Source organism: Hippocampus comes, unplaced genomic scaffold, assembly GCF_001891065.2.
Source record: "Hippocampus comes isolate QL1 unplaced genomic scaffold, H_comes_QL1_v1.1 scaffold150, whole genome shotgun sequence".
Lineage (NCBI taxonomy): Eukaryota > Metazoa > Chordata > Actinopteri > Syngnathiformes > Syngnathidae > Hippocampus > Hippocampus comes.
The window spans coordinates 598,792-616,182 of NW_017805496.1; the positions used below are offsets into that span (position 1 = coordinate 598,792).

At 40.1% G+C, this 17,391-nt stretch overlaps 1 protein-coding gene and 1 long non-coding RNA gene across 4 annotated transcripts; one reads left to right on the forward strand and one right to left on the reverse strand.

Annotated features, from left to right (window-relative positions):
* Nucleotides 1–151: 151 nt before the first annotated feature.
* On the forward strand, nt 152–16,934 carry LOC109519684 (myocyte-specific enhancer factor 2A-like). 3 transcript variants are annotated; one of them, XM_019876364.1, is made up of 10 exons: nt 153–274; nt 4,778–4,941; nt 8,078–8,281; nt 10,967–11,107; nt 11,372–11,516; nt 11,710–11,763; nt 12,264–12,379; nt 13,079–13,193; nt 13,833–13,908; nt 16,498–16,934. In XM_019876364.1, exons 2-10 carry the CDS (start codon nt 4,888–4,890, stop codon nt 16,715–16,717), a joined length of 1,125 nt encoding a protein of 374 aa, XP_019731923.1. In that variant the 5' UTR covers nt 153–274; nt 4,778–4,887; the 3' UTR covers nt 16,718–16,934. The 3 variants fall into 3 exon arrangements, with proteins under 3 accessions (XP_019731924.1, XP_019731923.1, XP_019731925.1); XM_019876365.1 differs by lacking the exon at nt 10,967–11,107 and having other exon boundaries at nt 152–274; XM_019876366.1 differs by lacking the exons at nt 153–274; nt 4,778–4,941; nt 8,078–8,281 and adding an exon at nt 9,383–9,477.
* LOC109519686 (uncharacterized) lies at nt 14,645–16,335 on the reverse strand. Its single transcript, XR_002169006.1, has 4 exons — nt 16,004–16,335; nt 15,369–15,405; nt 14,952–14,977; nt 14,645–14,678 (listed from the first exon to the last, which is right to left on the reverse strand). It is a non-coding gene; the product is annotated as an uncharacterized LOC109519686 (long non-coding RNA).
* Nucleotides 16,935–17,391: the final 457 nt, after the last annotated feature.

The following is a 17,391-nucleotide window of genomic DNA, read 5'->3' on the forward strand; positions in this document are numbered from 1 at the left end:
AATAATTTGTTTGTATCGACGTTTTTAAAGGAACACCGTACAACTCTGTGAGTAACGACGAGTACTTATTGAGGCGGAATGTGGGCGTTGCACGGTCGTGTAGTCAAGGAGATGACAGCGGTGTGGGCGCGGCTTGTAGTCCGGGCGCGAGTTTCCTCGGGCGGGGAGGATGTGAGCGTTTGAGCGGCGGTGTCGTCTCCTCCCACCCGCTGATTCCCTCTTCTTCTCCGTCCTTCTTCATCTTCTCCTTCTCCTTCGTCGAAAGTGGGCGACGGTGAGTGAACTTGAGTCTACTTTGCTGCGTATTTATTCGTGTGTTTGTCAACCATTTATGGCGAAAAACAAAGCGTTTTGGGAATTGACTGTCAACGTCTGGAACGCGCCGTTTGGAAGCTTCAACATGTTTTGATAATTCATTTTGGACTTTTTGAGTCACTCTGCTGAGCGAGAATATGTCGTTCTCGATACTTTGAAGCAACTCTTGTTTGGACCAAAATGTGAGGCTAGCCAGCTAGCTGCGTTAGCTTCATAGTGAAGTGAAGGAATGAAGGATGCTTCCTCGTGATCTTTTTTTGCTTTAAAAAGTCATGTTAACTTGTAATGGCAACATGAAGTTGCAGACCATGCTTGACCATTCTTGATGATTGAAGTTTTGTTTCAAACAAGTATTCAAAAGAAAGAAATGCAAATTTACTATATGAACTTGATCCCATACCGAAACACTGTTTGGAAATTAATCTGATTTAAATCCTATCCCTTGTGTTTTAGCCAAATCTTAGCCACTGAAAGACATCAACATCATTCAGGGCTGCGTGATAAGACCTTAAAATATATAACAAGACGACAAAAACAACACCAAGTGCACGGTGACGAGATTGCTATCACGCCTGCTGGAGTGCTTGTGGGGGATAAATACATTTTGAGCTGTCAATGCCTCTAATAGTACTAAAAGCTCAGACTTTAATACCGATATTTTTGATACCAGAAAGGAACGCTGTGGTTAGCAAACTCATACAAGAATCACATTGGTATTTCCATGCAGAAAAATGTAGTTCATACATAGGTTACATATTGAAAGCTATGGGCAAAAATCGAACAGTGGCTGCCCGCAACAGATAATTGTTTTTGTGGTAAACACCTTGCCGGTAATATCTTAATTTATGGATCTGATCACTGACATCATTGATCATGCCTGCGAGTTCATTACAGCCAATCGCAAAATTTGCATAGAAAATATCGGCTGATCTGATAATAGCCGATGAGATCGGTGGAAAGTGTATCCAAAGCGAATGTCACATTTTCTATTAGATTGCTGTTTTTGACCTCATACTTTAATTGTGCTTTTTTATGAGTACATTTTACACATTAAGTACAAGATACAGTGTCGAACACATCAAAAGACTTAAGATGGAGAACAACGAAGAGGAAATTATTTTTTTTAAATTTGTTCATTTCTTAACAAAAAAAAAATTGTGTTTATAGTTCATATTTTTTCATTTCACAGCCCAACAGTGCACATTTTAGACCATAAAGGTTTTTTTTTTGTGGGGTTTTTTTGTTGTTGTATTTGTGTATGTGTCAAAGACATCTCCAAATTACTTTTAAGTATTTCGATTCATACTCCATTTTGTTTTGTTTATTTTGTTTTGAAACTTAACACAATATGATACTGAAACATCCATCCATTAGCTGAACCGCTTTATCCCCACGAGGGTCGCGGGTGTGCTGGAGCCTAGGCGGGCTACACCCTGAACTGGTTGCCAGCCAATCGCGGGGCATTTTCAGGGGATTATTGTTTTAGAAGATATTATTATCTTATATGATGCTAATTACATGACATGTTTCACGTGACACATTTTCTCCCATGTGGTCAAGTTTGGGGACACAGAAATCCGCTCATAAAAACAAATGTATAATTTAAAAGTGATGTGAGCACGCCACACATCTGCACCGACGTCATGACATCAGTGGGAAAATCTTAGCTAGTCAAAGACATCAGCATCATTTAGGGCTGGGTGATATGACCTCAAAATAAAATCCCTGGGTTTTCTTTTTCACGTTAAAGAGGGATTTTGCAGTTTTAAAACAGTGAGCAAGATTTGAAATGTAGACCCACATTTTATCACTAAAGTCTGAGCGCACATGGGCATTTATGTTGCATAAAATATGTAAAACACGTAGTTGTGAGGTATAAGCACAGAGAATGCTGTCCGACTTCAATAAAATAGCAATGCTAGCAATACCAAGTTAGCATCAGCACTTTAATTAAACTAACTTTAGTCACGGCTACTACATTGGTTGCATGACTATGTATTCGTTTGAAGTTTTTTTTTTTTCATTTTTGGGAATGCATAGCGAAGTAAAAAAAATAAAAATAAATAAATATCAGGTGATAAACCTTCCCGTCACAGAATTGTTGCTTATTTCACGCCCCTTCCTCTCAGTTTCCTGAGGTCACGTCCTTCTGCTACCGTTTCCTATGGTGGATATTTCAAAATAGTTCCAGCAAAGCTCCTGAAACTCAAGCTCACAGGTCAGCGCAGGGCTGCGGAGATTTTCTGGCGGACCGGCTTTTAGTGTACTGTATTTGGGTGTTTTCTTTAAAATAGAGTGTGTGGGAGGGGGGGACAGCACACTTCCTCATTTATACAATTTCTCCAATTGTTTTTTTTTCCTCTCTCTTGCTCGTCGAAAAAGCAAATTACAATGTGATTTAAAACAAGTTTTTGTTTGTTTTTACCCTTGGATTTGCATTGTTTCTCCTGATACAGTTTCCCCCACCCTGCATTAACTCCCGTACAAATGATAGCATGTATTTTTGTCTCCACGCAGATAATGTAAAAGTAAGTGTTTCCTCTCAGATATTGTCAAATCGTGCAAGTGTACTCGATGTAAATGTGATCCTTTGGAACCTCGCCTCTTTTACACATACACTTTTTTCCATGTACAGGCAAGGCAATCGCGACAAAATATTTGCTGCGTGGAAGCGCATACTTCGGGTCAAAAGTTTTCATCATGTGGATAAATCATCATCCATCATGCTTTTGGTAATGTTCAGCGTTACCAATTCTGTCATTGCCTTCCACAAGCTCTTTTTGTTTTCATACGATGAACAATGAAAAGGGTTTTGTCGCGGGGTATTAAAGTCGCTTCTTTGAGAAATAGTATCAAGGTTGCCCAGAAAAGGGGCTGAATATAGCAGCCAAATCTCTAAATTGGTCACACTGACTCTACTTTTGTTAACTTGCTCCTGTCTGTTTGCAGCGATTAATCGGCTAGCCCGAGCTTGATGAAAGAATCAGATGACAGACTTTACAAAGCAATACATTTGCATGTTTGTAGTAGCCCGAGCATCAAGTTTAGGTACTTACTGTTAGATGACAGATAAACAATTTTCAATTCCTGCTATCCCCTTACATATGGCTAGCTTCCTAACCTCTGACAGAAAATCCCCCAACCCCCCCTCATTATTCCTGTATGTGTGTTCTGCGTGAACGGTACCAATATGTAATGCGGGGTCGAAGTCGACTGTCAGTTTTTTAGGGCTCCATAAATGGTATCAGAGGTGTACACGATTAGCAAGGCTTAGCAGCCAAGACTCACTTGGGTGAGTTTAGTGTGAAAGACACGGGCGAATCGATGCCTGGGATTTGCAGAGAACCTTGTGCGAAAGATATTCACCTTCCACCGCACCGTCATTCGATGCTGTCAGAGTGACACCTCGCTGATGTGCTCGGTCAGCAAGGGGTCGACCCAATTAGCGACAAATCTGCAGCCGCTAACTGGAATGATGAAAGAGCCGGCAATTACTTTGACCCGGTGGTGTCGAAAAGCATTTTCAGAACATTTGAGAAGTATTGGATAATTAATGATCATTCTCACCAAAGATGCCGTGACACCATTGGCTGTTTTGTTGCCGGATTTCATGGTTAGCATGACAAAATAATCAGAAGGTTCTTGTCGCCAGGTAGCGACTTGGTCGCACATTACCTCGACCTAGCTTCATAGATGAACTTGCTTGTTTTGGACCCTACTCAAATCCCTTTATTTATTTATTTATTTATTTATTTTTAACAAGGGCAAGTGCTATGGATAAATGGATGAATAGTGTTCGCTTTAACCCTTTCAGGGACAAAGGTTACTGCAGTGGACATCTTCTCATGTTATCAGGTTACAGTGTGCATGAAAGGGTTAAGGTGCTGCTCTACGCTATCTTCATTTTAGTGTTGCCATAATCCAGCCAGGGATGAGCTCCCTTGCCTCACTCGATGCCTCCTCCATGACAGGAAGGGCTGAGAGCGAAGTGTTGCGGGAGGCGGTGGGGGAAAAAAGGCAAGTTCAGCCCTAAAGTGTTGGATAGGGAGAGACACTCCTGCTGAGGAAGTTTTGGATACGAGAGAATGAGACGAGCTCGATGATGATGGATTTGTACTTGATTGAAATTTCTGTCAAGGTGGATGCTTTGGGGAAGAAAAAAAAATGTTTCAACACTTCATTGGTATTAGAAGAAGTAAAGCGAAGAAGGGAAAAAAAAGGGAAAGCCTATTTTGGAGAATGTAATTGTCATTTGCATACTCTATATGTCAAGGGGGAATGGATCAATCAGAAATAAATTTTTTTTGAAGAAAAAAAAACAGATTTTATTTCAAAGCCACATGATACTGCACGAATGTGGACGTCCAAGTTTATTGATCATTTCAAGGATATTTTCAGCGAAATATCAAAAGCGTTTGCTCTGTCTTTTTCTAACATCACTCCGTCATGTGTGTCTAGACAGGTTACAGCGCCGTTGGGATCATGCTTTGAGGACCACCTCGACTTACACTCGTTCATTCTCCTACCTGTATTGGGGTGATTTGTATTTATTTATTTATTTTTCGGGGTGAGATGGGGCGGAAGAAGATCCAAATCACCCGCATCGTGGATGAGAGGAACCGGCAGGTTAGTGCCTTTGCTTTCCGTTGGGGGTTGGGGTTGACATGCCATTTCTTCTTTCTAACCACACACACACACACACACACACACACACACACACACACACATGTGTGAGTGTGAGTGCAGATGGTGTTCATCGATGTGTGCCCTGCGATTAGCCGGCAGCCAGTTCAGGGTGTCCCCCGCCTACTGCCTGAAGACAGCTGGGATAGGCTCCAGCACACCCCGCGACCCTTGTGGGGATAAAGCCGATCGGAAAATGGATGGATGGATAGAGAGAGAGAGAGAGAGAGAGAGAGAGAGAGAGAAAGAGAAAGAGAGAGATAAAGTTCAGACGACCTTCAGCCTCCAAATTGTCAATTGTCAGGCGCGCCGGATACGCATATCAAAAGAAGACGAAACAGCCTCGGTGCGCCTTAAAATTCAGCATGGCGCCAGGAGATATACCAAATTCCCAAACATGTGCATCAAGTCTTGCATCAGGAAGAAAATCAGGGTATGCCGGTTTCTAAGCTCAATCCCATAATGTCAACAATTGTCACGTACACACATAATGTAAACATTATTGCTTGTGGTTTTGGCGCTAATTAACTTGTTGATGTTGCTGTTAAAAGTAGTACAGCAAATACTCTGTATGTTTTGCAAAGGAATCCCTCAAGGATCCTTCTGTGGACTCTCAACATTTTCAGCGGTAAGGACGGTAATTTGGGGTTAGCCGGGTCCGGACGGCACCCTGTCATTTTCAGGGCGGGACGCACAACTCTTCCTTCTTCTCTCCCGGACGTCTGCTGGCGGGCTTCACGCCGCCCGCCGGAATCCCACGCGGTGCGACGCAGGCTAAATATATCAGGCAACAAACGGCGGCCTGTCTGCGAGAGAGGTGGCGGCGCTGTAAATAGCCACGTGGCCGGGGAAATAAATATGTGTTTGTGTTTAATGTTTGCACGTCTGGACCGTAGCGTCTCCATGACTGGAGGGGGGCTCTGGGTTGAGCTCCTACTTCCTTATTTCAGGAATGTCGCTTTATCTGTCTTGTAATGCGGCGTTTTTTAAAGTTTTGTTTTTGACAGAATTTAACTAGAGTGTATCTGAAAAATTATCTTAAAAGAGGAGGGCCACAGACTACAATAAGTTACTTTGAACCTCTTCCATTTCTTGCATTTTAACATGCAGAATTAGGATAGCATAGCTGTAGCATCATCTTGCTAACCTAACAAAAAAAAAAATGAAATTGTTTGTTTTTGTTGGTGTATGTTCGACCCAGTACACACATAAGGAATTTTCATATCTTTAAAGATTGTTTCTCAGTAACCAAACTCGCACATGAAGATAACAAATCAGGCATTTATCGCTTTTGGTCATATTATGCGTGGTGTGCTCCAATGATGTCAACACAAAACACCACACACATAAAGATTCTGTTCCAGGGGTTTTTGGAAGGTTGAGGGTTTCCAAATATGGTTTCAACTTCAAGACAGGAATGGGGTTTGCAAAATAGGGCCTCTAGCCAGGGTTTGGGTTTCAAGTTAGGGTTTCTAGTCTAGGTTAGGGTTTCTAGTATCAAATCAAGTTTCTTGATTTTGCTAAATCGCCATTTTTTTAAAGCAGCCCATTTACTGGTAAATGGAGTATTGACTGATTATTCAGTCACCAAAAGTTCATTTTATCCATCCATTCATCCATTTTCTAATCCGCTTATCCTCACGAGGGTCGCGGGCGTGCTGGAGCCTATCCCACCCGTCTGTGGGCAGTAGGCGGGGGACACCTTGAACTGGTTGCCAGCCAATCGCAGGGCACACAGAGAGGAACAACCATTCGTGCTCATAATCACATTTCGGGACAATTTAGAGTGTTCCATTAACCTGCCATGCATGTTTTTGGAATGTGGGAGGAAACCGGAGCACCCGGCGAAATCCCACGCAGGCATGGGGAGAGCACACAGAAAGGCTGTAGCCGGAATCGAACCCTGCACCTCTGCACTGCGAGGCTGACGTGTTCACCAGTCGCCTGCTGTGCCACCAAGTTCATTCTATGCGACATTTATATTTTTGGACAACTTGTACAATGAAGATATGTCGTTTGGAGAAGTACAATACTTGCTGCAGCTCTTGTATTGAATGTTATTCGATGCCTAATGAAACAGACACTATGAATAATAATATTGATACTAGTGCTAATCCCTTCTTATTTGCCTTGTGCAGAGGAAGTTATGGGCGCCGGGTCAGGGACGAGGTGGTGTTTACGTCCAGTCAAAGTTTGTCTTGGCTGAGCTGGATGTTGGCTGATGTGTATTTATGTTCTCCTTGCCTAAATTTACACACTTTGCCTTCCGCTTTTAATAACTTCTCTTTTATTTTCTTTATTACTCATCCCTGTGCCGTTTGTAGACGACACTTGAGTTCCCGATTAGGGTGTCTGTGGATCTTTAAAAATGTCCAAACTTCATTGTCCTTAAAACTGACATGAATAATAACAACAAAGTCAGACAATCGAAGGTCCTCAAAATGGCTCATGTCATATAATAATACTAATCCACCACAATATGGCTTTTAAAAAAAATGGTACAGTACACACTATAATGCTAAACATTCAAACGAAATCAAAATAAACACTTAAATCAAAACAGTTATTGGGTTTGAAATTGACACAGAACTCAATAATTATTCAGCCCGAAAAAATGTCATGTAATATAATTAAAGCTGCCATCCATGCATCTTCAAAATGACTCATAAAATCTCAAGTCAACTCAGCCGTATTTTGAGAGCTGTTGAAAACACCCACTGCTGGATACAAATTGCAGGTCTTTAAATGACTCAATAGTGCAAATTAACTCTGCTTTTTACAGGTCTTAAAATTACACCCAATTTAAGAATAAGAAATAAAACTGGCGTTTATAGGTCTTAAAATAATGACACATAATGTACCGGTATTCGGAAGAAGTGTATCTGTCAATCATGGGTCTGAAAAGTGCTTCGTACGATAATGATAATACTGATTATATTGAGACCTACAAAAAGAACGATTCACGTTGCCCTGTCTTATAAATGACACACAATTCAATCATGACAATTCCGTCTGCTTGCTCCAAACTGTTTCGTCATGTGAGAATAACAATAATTGAACGGAATTGTTGTCCACCCAGGTCACGTTCATGAAGAGAAAGTTTGGCCTGATGAAGAAGGCCTACGAGCTGAGCGTGCTGTGCGACTGCGAGATCGCCCTGATCGTCTTCAACGGCTCCAACAAGCTCTTCCAGTACGCCAGCACCGACATGGACAAGGTGCTGCTCAAGTACACCGAGTACAACGAGCCGCATGAGAGCAGGACCAACGCAGACATCGTGGAGGTGGGACATCATCCTTTTTCGTTTGGGCCACTTTTCAGGTGGGGCGGCGCTTCCGCCGTGTCTCCAGTAAACGGGTGGAACAACTTTTGTGCTCAAGGGCCGCGTTTGATTTTGAAAACGAACAGATGGGCCATGTCATTGGCACGTAGGGTTCACAAACAATATGTATTTGTGTAAAATAGTTCAATTTAAGTATAACATAATGACTACTCATTTTGAATTTTTATTTATACTGTAATTAATTTAGTTATGAATATTAGACAATTATTTGAAAAATGAAATATACAATTTTTAAACTTACATGTATTTTTCCAACATTATTGCATTTTTTTATTCGTTGCAAATCAATTAATTAATGGTATCACTGTATATAAAAAATAAATAAATACATGTAACACAATGTACGTTTTGATCATAAAATGATTCGTTGTCCTATGTATGAATTTGATTCATTGATTAGTCGACTACTAAATAAAATCATTGTTAAATGTATCTGTAAGTTGATTTGGTGTTTATATTTTATTATTTACATGAATTACCCAGTTATTTTAGTAATGAATAAATAAAAATAAGTTTAGCTATGTAAAATGTTTTATTTTAATATTGTATAATAAAATAAGTTGTTTTTATTTTAAATATTGTCACAATGTAATTGGTGACTAATTTGCCATATATTTCATAAAATAATTACAAACTTCTTGCATGTGTAAAATTATATATATTATCGTCATGTTTTGTCGATTATTTCTCATAAATCAATTGAATAAGTGAATCATAAAAATCCATGAAAAACATATTCTTTTAATAATTAAAGAATATACAGTATTGTTTGTCATTCATGTAATTAGAATTCATGACCAATGGCTTAGTAGAATAAATACAGAAAAGCAAAATGTCACATTGCCTATTTTATTCATATTCTTTTTATTATTCATCATAGATCAATAAACCAAATATTTAATGAGTGAATAAACAAAAATAGCATTAATAATGCATTTTTCAGGGAGGAAAAAATTTGAAATTCATTCAACAAATATTGTAGGACTCTTGACCATGTCAATGCTCGTTGGGCTGGAGTAAAAAAAAAAAAAACAGAGCTGTATGAGTACGCCAGCACCGACATGGACAAGGTGCTGCTCAAGTACACCGAGTACAACGAGCCACATGAGAGCAGGACCAACGCAGACATCGTGGAGGTGGGACATCATCCTTTTTCGTTTTGGGCCACTTTTCAGGTGGGGCGGCGCTTCCGCCGTGTCTCCAGTAAACGGGTGGAACAACTTTTGTGCTCAAGGGCCGCGTTTGATTTTGAAAACGAACAGATGGGCCATGTCATTGGCACGTAGGGTTCACAAACAATATGTATTTGTGTAAAATAGTTCAATTTAAGTATAACATAATGACTACTCATTTTGAATTTTTATTTATACTGTAATTAATTTAGTTATGAATATTAGACAATTATTTGAAAAATGAAATATACAATTTTTAAACTTACATGTATTTTTCCAACATTATTGCATTTTTTTATTCGTTGCAAATCAATTAATTAATGGTATCACTGTATATAAAAAATAAATAAATACATGTAACACAATGTACGTTTTGATCATAAAATGATTCGTTGTCCTATGTATGAATTTGATTCATTGATTAGTCGACTACTAAATAAAATCATTGTTAAATGTATCTGTAAGTTGATTTGGTGTTTATATTTTATTATTTACATGAATTACCCAGTTATTTTAGTAATGAATAAATAAAAATAAGTTTAGCTATGTAAAATGTTTTATTTTAATATTGTATAATAAAATAAGTTGTTTTTATTTTAAATATTGTCACAATGTAATTGGTGACTAATTTGCCATATATTTCATAAAATAATTACAAACTTCTTGCATGTGTAAAATTATATATATTATCGTCATGTTTTGTCGATTATTTCTCATAAATCAATTGAATAAGTGAATCATAAAAATCCATGAAAAACATATTCTTTTAATAATTAAAGAATATACAGTATTGTTTGTCATTCATGTAATTAGAATTCATGACCAATGGCTTAGTAGAATAAATACAGAAAAGCAAAATGTCACATTGCCTATTTTATTCATATTCTTTTTATTATTCATCATAGATCAATAAACCAAATATTTAATGAGTGAATAAACAAAAATAGCATTAATAATGCATTTTTCAGGGAGGAAAAAATTTGAAATTCATTCAACAAATATTGTAGGACTCTTGACCATGTCACTGCTCGTTGGGCTGGAGGAAAAAAACAAAAAACCGCGCTGTATGTGAGGCCATATTTTGCTCCTCCTCGCTCAAATTTGAGATTCAGCCGTTACGCTGGCGTTTACCACAAGAAGGCACCTGTGTCAACCGCTCTCGGCTTCATTTGCTTGCATGTATCGCTTGTTAGCGTGACGCCCGGACGTGGTTTACATGGCAGACGGAAACATTTGCACAGCACTGACATTTGAGTCCGGCCTTCTTTGTCATCGGAAAAAATGTTCACTGACCATCCTGCACGAGTTTGGTTTGTCACGCCAGGAATGACGACTTCGGTCACGCTGTGGCATCCTTCCTTGTATGAACAAAGTGCAGCTACGATAGCACCTAACTGCATCATCGTGTGTCGCAACCATAAATTTCAATTTCAGCCATTTTCCCCCCCACAAGGCACTGAACAAGAAAGAGCAACGAGGGTGCGAGAGCCCAGACACGGCCGACAGCACCACCTATGCCTTGACACCAAACACTGAAGCTAAATACAAGAAGATCAACGATGACTTTGACCACATGATCAGGAGCCACAAGATGGTGAGGAAAGCCCCCCCCAGTACACAGTCATCTCCTCTGTAGCAATTAAATACAGAACTTGGGACTTCTCAAGAGTTCTGCATTGGTTCCTTTTGACCCGAGCTTATTTTCCCCCTTTGTTTGGGAGATGTTTCTGATGTCTGATGAAACCAATGTCGAACTTTTTTCCTTCCAGAAGGTGCCTCAGCCAGTCAGTTAATCAAGTCAAATCATGTGTTGAGTCGCTGCGCGAGTTTCTGACATGCCGTTGTCACCTGTCTGTAGTCATCAAGTCTGCCGCAGCACAACTTGGTGCAGGTGGAAGGAGGAGGAAGCGGTGATGGACGAATGATGGCGGTGGCGTCTCAGCCCGCTCACCTGCACAGGAACGTCCACGCAACACAAAGATCGACCAGCACCACCAACACGGGTGTGCGAAGCAGTTCCTTGATTTGTTGGTTTGTCAATCACGTTTGGCAGTCTGTGTGTTGGAACCACGTGGACACAATTTGTTTTGGCTTCCGTGCAACAGAAAAATTGTAGATGCCGTTGTTGTTTTAGTATGAATCTGGGATGTGTATTCATTGACACCAAGAACGTGCTAATTTTTAGTTTATGTTTAGGTCATATGCACAGCAGTTCAGATCTGATGCTGCAAAATGGATCTGGACCAGATGGTAGGTTCCTCTTGACAGTCACACACACAAGCACTCAACAATTTGAGTTATAGTCATATTACCCGCCTGTCTACAGTAGCTAGTTACTAAGTTTGTTGGTTCATGTCAGCTGAGCATTAAAATCGCTTTGGCTTGTTGATTGGTTAGTTGTTAGTATCTTGTCAGTAAATGAGTTGGTTGGTGGAGAGACAAAAGAGGGAGTTGGTGATTTAGTCAGCCTCATAGTATGTCAACCATTTGAATGACAAAATGTGACATCTTCATACGGTATCTTCATCTCACTGACCTTCGCGCTCACCCTCCCTAAAGGCCATGCCTCATACGAGCGCAACCATTATGTAACAAACAAGCTCAATAATTCAGTGTGATCTCCTCTATAATAAATAAAAGCTGCACTTTCATGCTCCTCGTCCTTCTCATACTGCTGCTGCAAAGCTTTTTCAAGTGATGACGTGACACAAATGTTACGGCGTTTGGATTTTTTGTGTGTGTGTTTTTAGTGAATGGCTTTGTGGAATCATCTCGAAAAATCCTCCCACCAAAATCTCAGATGCCAGCACGCAAGTCTGACCTGCGAGTACTCATTCCTGTGTCCAAAGCTGGGATGACCACGCTGGTACGTGTGTGTGTGTGTGTGTGTGTGTGTGTGTGTGTGTGTGTGTGTGTGTGTGTGTGATACATCACTGATTTGTCACCAGGACATAGGGTAGTATGCTCTAACATCAAATGACCTCATCCAGGGTGCGGCCATCACAACAACACCAAATAAACGCAGTTGTACTTCCTGTAGTTTAAAAAAAAGCTCATAATAGATTACGTTTTTCTGCTTATTTTATGCTTGGAATGAAAAATGATTTATACTCGTCATTTTAGTCTGTACTCTTAGTGGTTAAACACAAAATCATGATCCTCTTCTATTTTTAAAAAAACACTTTGGAATATTCTCTTAAATGAGAATTGAGGACGGAAAGTATCTATAATTTAACTGTTAATACTGACACCGAGTGGACAGAAATGGCACCACAGCATAATTAAAACAAACTAAAGAGAACACAATTTGTTCACATTTCGATTCAGCGATTGACGGGAAATTGGGTGGACACACAGGACGCTTGGGGGAGAAAAATATTAAACACTTAACTTGAATAGAAAGACTGCCAGTTTGGACACTTTCTTGTGTTCAGATTTTTGGCCCAGATTCTGAACTTTTCATCTACTGAAACGGATTTTGGGGGCAAATAATTGCAAGGATGTTCCCTCTCGCCACTATTTTCCTGGTAAATATGTATTAATATTCTGATGATTGTGTTTTCAGGCTGAACAGTGTCATTCGAGTCCAGCTTTGAGCACGCCAGTGGTCTCTATTAACACCCCCAACTTGACTCAGCACAACCAGCTGTACAGCAACATCAACTCTGCATACGACAACGGTAACACGCTTGTGCAATATGATAGCAGGATCACAAATCTACTTTCACTCCTGACAAAGAGGAATGCTATCGCATTTACTCATCTCGAGTTCTAGCAGTCTGTTACATCGTAGTTGACTGCCATTTTATTGGAAACTGTTACAAGGTTCGACTGTAGCATGGTAAGGTAAGATGAAAATGTGCTTCCCTTCCCACACAGGAAGTGTTTTTTCCCCCCAGTCTTTAGCGTGAAAATTTAGATCTTGCTGCCGTAAAGAATTGCGGGTAAAGGTTGGTCAGGAGTAACCGATGCTAAAGGGGGCGTAAAGGTTGCATTCAGGCACCTTTAAGCATTTGCAGAATTAGAATTATCCTATCCTCCGAATACTTTGGTTCATCTCATCCGAATAGGAAAGGGGTGTGAATGTCCTTGGCAAAAAGAATTCCTATAGGCCCGAGAGTTAGTGTGTATATATATATATATTTTTTTAATGGGGGTATAGGGGGATATTTTAATTTGAATATATCTTTAAATTAGTAAAATATCCCAGATTTTTATGATTTTCCATACTTTTATTTGCACCCATTTTTGAATTGAGGTTAAACGTTCCAATAAAAATCCATGACCAAAAATGCCCAAATTATATTTTTTCTTGTCAGATTATGAACTGAGCAGCGCTGAACTGTCAGGTTTCTCCATTACCACCTGGCAACAACAAATGGCCACCTCGCTGGGGTAAGACGTGAGCAAGATCAGTTCAAGTTGAAAGATTGCATTTCATTAAACTGTTCTGCAATACTCAAGTATAGCAATGTACTTAATTTTCGAACTGTTGATCAAAATCTAATTTCCTGTAGGGTTAATAGTCTTTGAAACTATTTGCCAGTTCAACTGTCACCAATACTCGTGTGGTATGGTTTGTTCAATCGTGAACAGACTGGCAAAAGCAATAAGCTGTCAAGTCATTTGGCTACTCTTTAAATTTGCCCAAGAATAACCCCAAGACTATTCAAGTTCCCCCATCCCTGATGTATGACCTAACCAAGACAGTTAATACACAAAACATTTCATAGCATTTGACCCTGCAACCCAATTCTAATTCCATGTTGAGCTGTTATAGTCATATCAACAGTGACCAAGCCCATTTATCCTGTGGTGATGTTCATATACAAGCCAAACCTCAAACGATATGAAAATGTAGTTTATTAGCAAATCCAAATTACAGGTAGTACGGATGGACCCCAATTTCCATCAGAGCATTTTGAGGCTTGAATGCCAACAACTCCAGGTGAAGTCCAAAAATACCTGAGAACACAACAAAAAGTAACCTTGAGTGTACATTTCAATGAGATTTAATATTCAGCAGCGTAGCATTGAGCTCAGTCCCATATCCGCAAGATTCATCCAACAGTCTCTTGTTAAAAAGGTCATCATAGATCACAAAGTGCTCGCATGAACCAGTAGTTTACACACCTTAGAAGCGTCAGCGTCAAAGGCCTGACAACCTAGACAAAAATAAACACAAATTAGAACAAAACCGAGGTTTAGGCAAATGCAATACAACCACTATCCATATGTGGGACAGCTGAGTGGCTGCTGCTGCCATGGTAACGTCAGAACAGTCAAAGACTGCCTCGCATGTTCTAGCATGCACTTGGAGGGCACAAGCTACACACAAGCTTGTTCCTTAGGATTGCATGCAAACGCATTCATTCACGGCACTTATTCCACCTGGAAGCCTAAAAGCTTTGTGAGCAGTGCACCAATTGGTCATTTACCTCAATGCCACTGAAGACTCTTCACCCTAAATGAAAGACATTGACTATTAGATGAGATTACAGCGATCACTTCAGGTAATTGATCGTAACATGGCTCAGTAATTGGAGAATCAGTCACAGATCTCAGTGAGGGCAAGTGTGTCTTCACAGCCAGAGATTCACGGTGGGACTGCCTTTGCCTTGTCTTTGGATTTTGGTTTAAACAGTGATTTATGACATCAGCATTGAAAATGCATTTTCCGGCGTGTGTTTTCATCTTTTTGGAACAAAAAGTAGTGCTTGTATACATAAGCAGTTGGCTTGTATTTCAGTTTGGTTTCCAAGGGTGACCATGGCCATTATTAAATCAAGGTCATCTTCAGATTGCGTTTGCCGTTGGCAGTCCCACTGTGCAGCGTTGTAATAATTTAGACATACCTTTGATTTGTGGTGTTCAGACGCATAAGCCTAACATCTGCGGAAAAGGACAATCTACATCAGTTTCTGTGGACTTGGTAGAGTTAAAATCGTCAGAATATCCTTTCCCAAAAATGTTGCTGTATCAGTTATTCGTTTAAACCGAACAGCGACCGTCGGTGAAAGTTTTTCTGTCGGCTTCCTTTTGACCGTTGAATGCTACTAAAAAGAGCAACAACGGCTTCGATAGGAGCCTGGAGAATGTTTATACACGTTGCATGTTTTCACAAAATATACCTTTACAGATAACAGAAATAAACGTGCTGTGCCGTCATTTCTGTTGGAAGTAAGATACTAAAGGAAAAAAACAACATATGCCCTAAAGCTATATAGATTAGCTTTCGGTTTTGTTTTGCTTTACAAAAACATGCTTTTATGGCACACTGAAAACTGGCCAAATTGTTCACAGAAACAAGTCGCCCACAACACGTGGTGTGTGGCCCACTCAACAGCATGCAGCTTTAGCTTAGCCTTCAGTCTTAGCCCACATTTCGACACTCTTGATTAAATTACGATTCCATGCGGTTTTTGTCAGCGACATATAAATTTTCAGTTGTTTCCCCGACATCGCCAATGACACAAATACGTTAACTTACATGTCTCGTCCTCGAATCTTTGTACGCCTCGTACGGAGATTTGGGAGAAGAGGAAAGAGAGCGAATGGCACAGGGTTGCACTTATATAGACTTGTGACGTCACACATTGCCTGTTTTGATTGGACAGTTCTCGTTTCCGATGCATGATGGGAATTGTAGTTTTTCCTAATCTATTAAAACTGTTACGGTAGGCAAATGAAACTTATTTAGGAATTGAAATGAATTTAATAAACGGCCAATATTCACATGGTAATATAAATAATACTGTGACGTACTGAAGATGGGCTGTTTTTTCAGCTGCAACAATTAATTTTAGTCGTGTGTGTGTGTGTGTGTGTGTGCGTGTGCGTGTGTGTGTGTGTGTGTGTGTGTGTGTGTGTGTGTGTTTTAAAAAAAAAAAGAAAAAGAAAAAATGTCTCATGCTTTTTAATAGTTTTTTAATAATTAATTGAATCATGAGTTGAACCTCCCCTCCCCATCCACCATGTTTGCAGACCAGGCATCACCACCAACCACAGTAACATCAGCATCAAGGACGAGCCCCCCTCTCCCCCTCCGCCTCGGGGCTATTCTGCTCCTTCCGAGGGCGCAGTCCAGCGGGATGAGCATCCGCTGCGCCGTCGCCCCGACTTCCTCCCTTTGGCTATCGCTCGCTCAGAGGCTGATGACAGTGCGGCGACGAAGCGTCTTCGCGTGGACACCTGGGTCACATAGATGAATAGTAACCGTTATGCAACTTCAACTGACGCACTTCCTGCTCTCAGGGTCGCTAAAAGCAATAACCACCATGTCTTGCCCCAAAAAATTAAAATTATTTTCTTTAACCGGCCACAAGATGTTGTTGAGGATATTGTTCTGTTTGAATGATAAAAATGTGTCTCAATCGTTGTGTATATAGTACTTTACCTTTAATATATCTCTTTGGCTGTAACCAAGTATGGATCTTGCATTATTCTTAGGTCTTAGCACATACTTAGTTTTTTACTACTGGTGTGTCCTTTTTTTCAGCATGGTGGACAATGATTATCACGTCTGCCTCACAGTTCTGAATATCGGGGTTTGAATGTCAGCTCAGAAGTGTGTGCGCGCGCGCGTGTTGTGTGTGTGTGTGTGTGTGTGTGTGTGTAAAAGAGTGTCCCTTTTGGGTTCAACGATATGTTTTGCGTTTTTAGACCTACAGTTTGGGCCATTTCTTACTGGGTTGTGCACAGTTTTAGTGTATCATAGCGTAATCTAGTGGGGAAACTGAGTTACTTCAGTTTGCAACCAAAAAAAAGATTTTTTTTTCTTTGCCTCCCTCAACACACAACAAATATTGGCGGGAGGGGTGTTATTATCGCCGTTACTGTCCAAAATAACAACAAATAAACCGTCTTTTAGGTTAATTT

Excerpts from the sequence above, each read along its gene's own strand:
- LOC109519684 (XM_019876364.1), top strand. The coding sequence starts at position 4,888 with ATGGGGCGGAAGAAGATCCAAATCACCCGCATCGTGGATGAGAGGAAC. Across the intron at positions 4,942-8,077 it reads TGGATGAGAGGAACCGGCAG|GTCACGTTCATGAAGAGAAA; the intron begins GTTAGTGCCTTT and ends TTGTCCACCCAG. Across the intron at positions 12,380-13,078 it reads AAGCTGGGATGACCACGCTG|GCTGAACAGTGTCATTCGAG; the intron begins GTACGTGTGTGT and ends TTGTGTTTTCAG.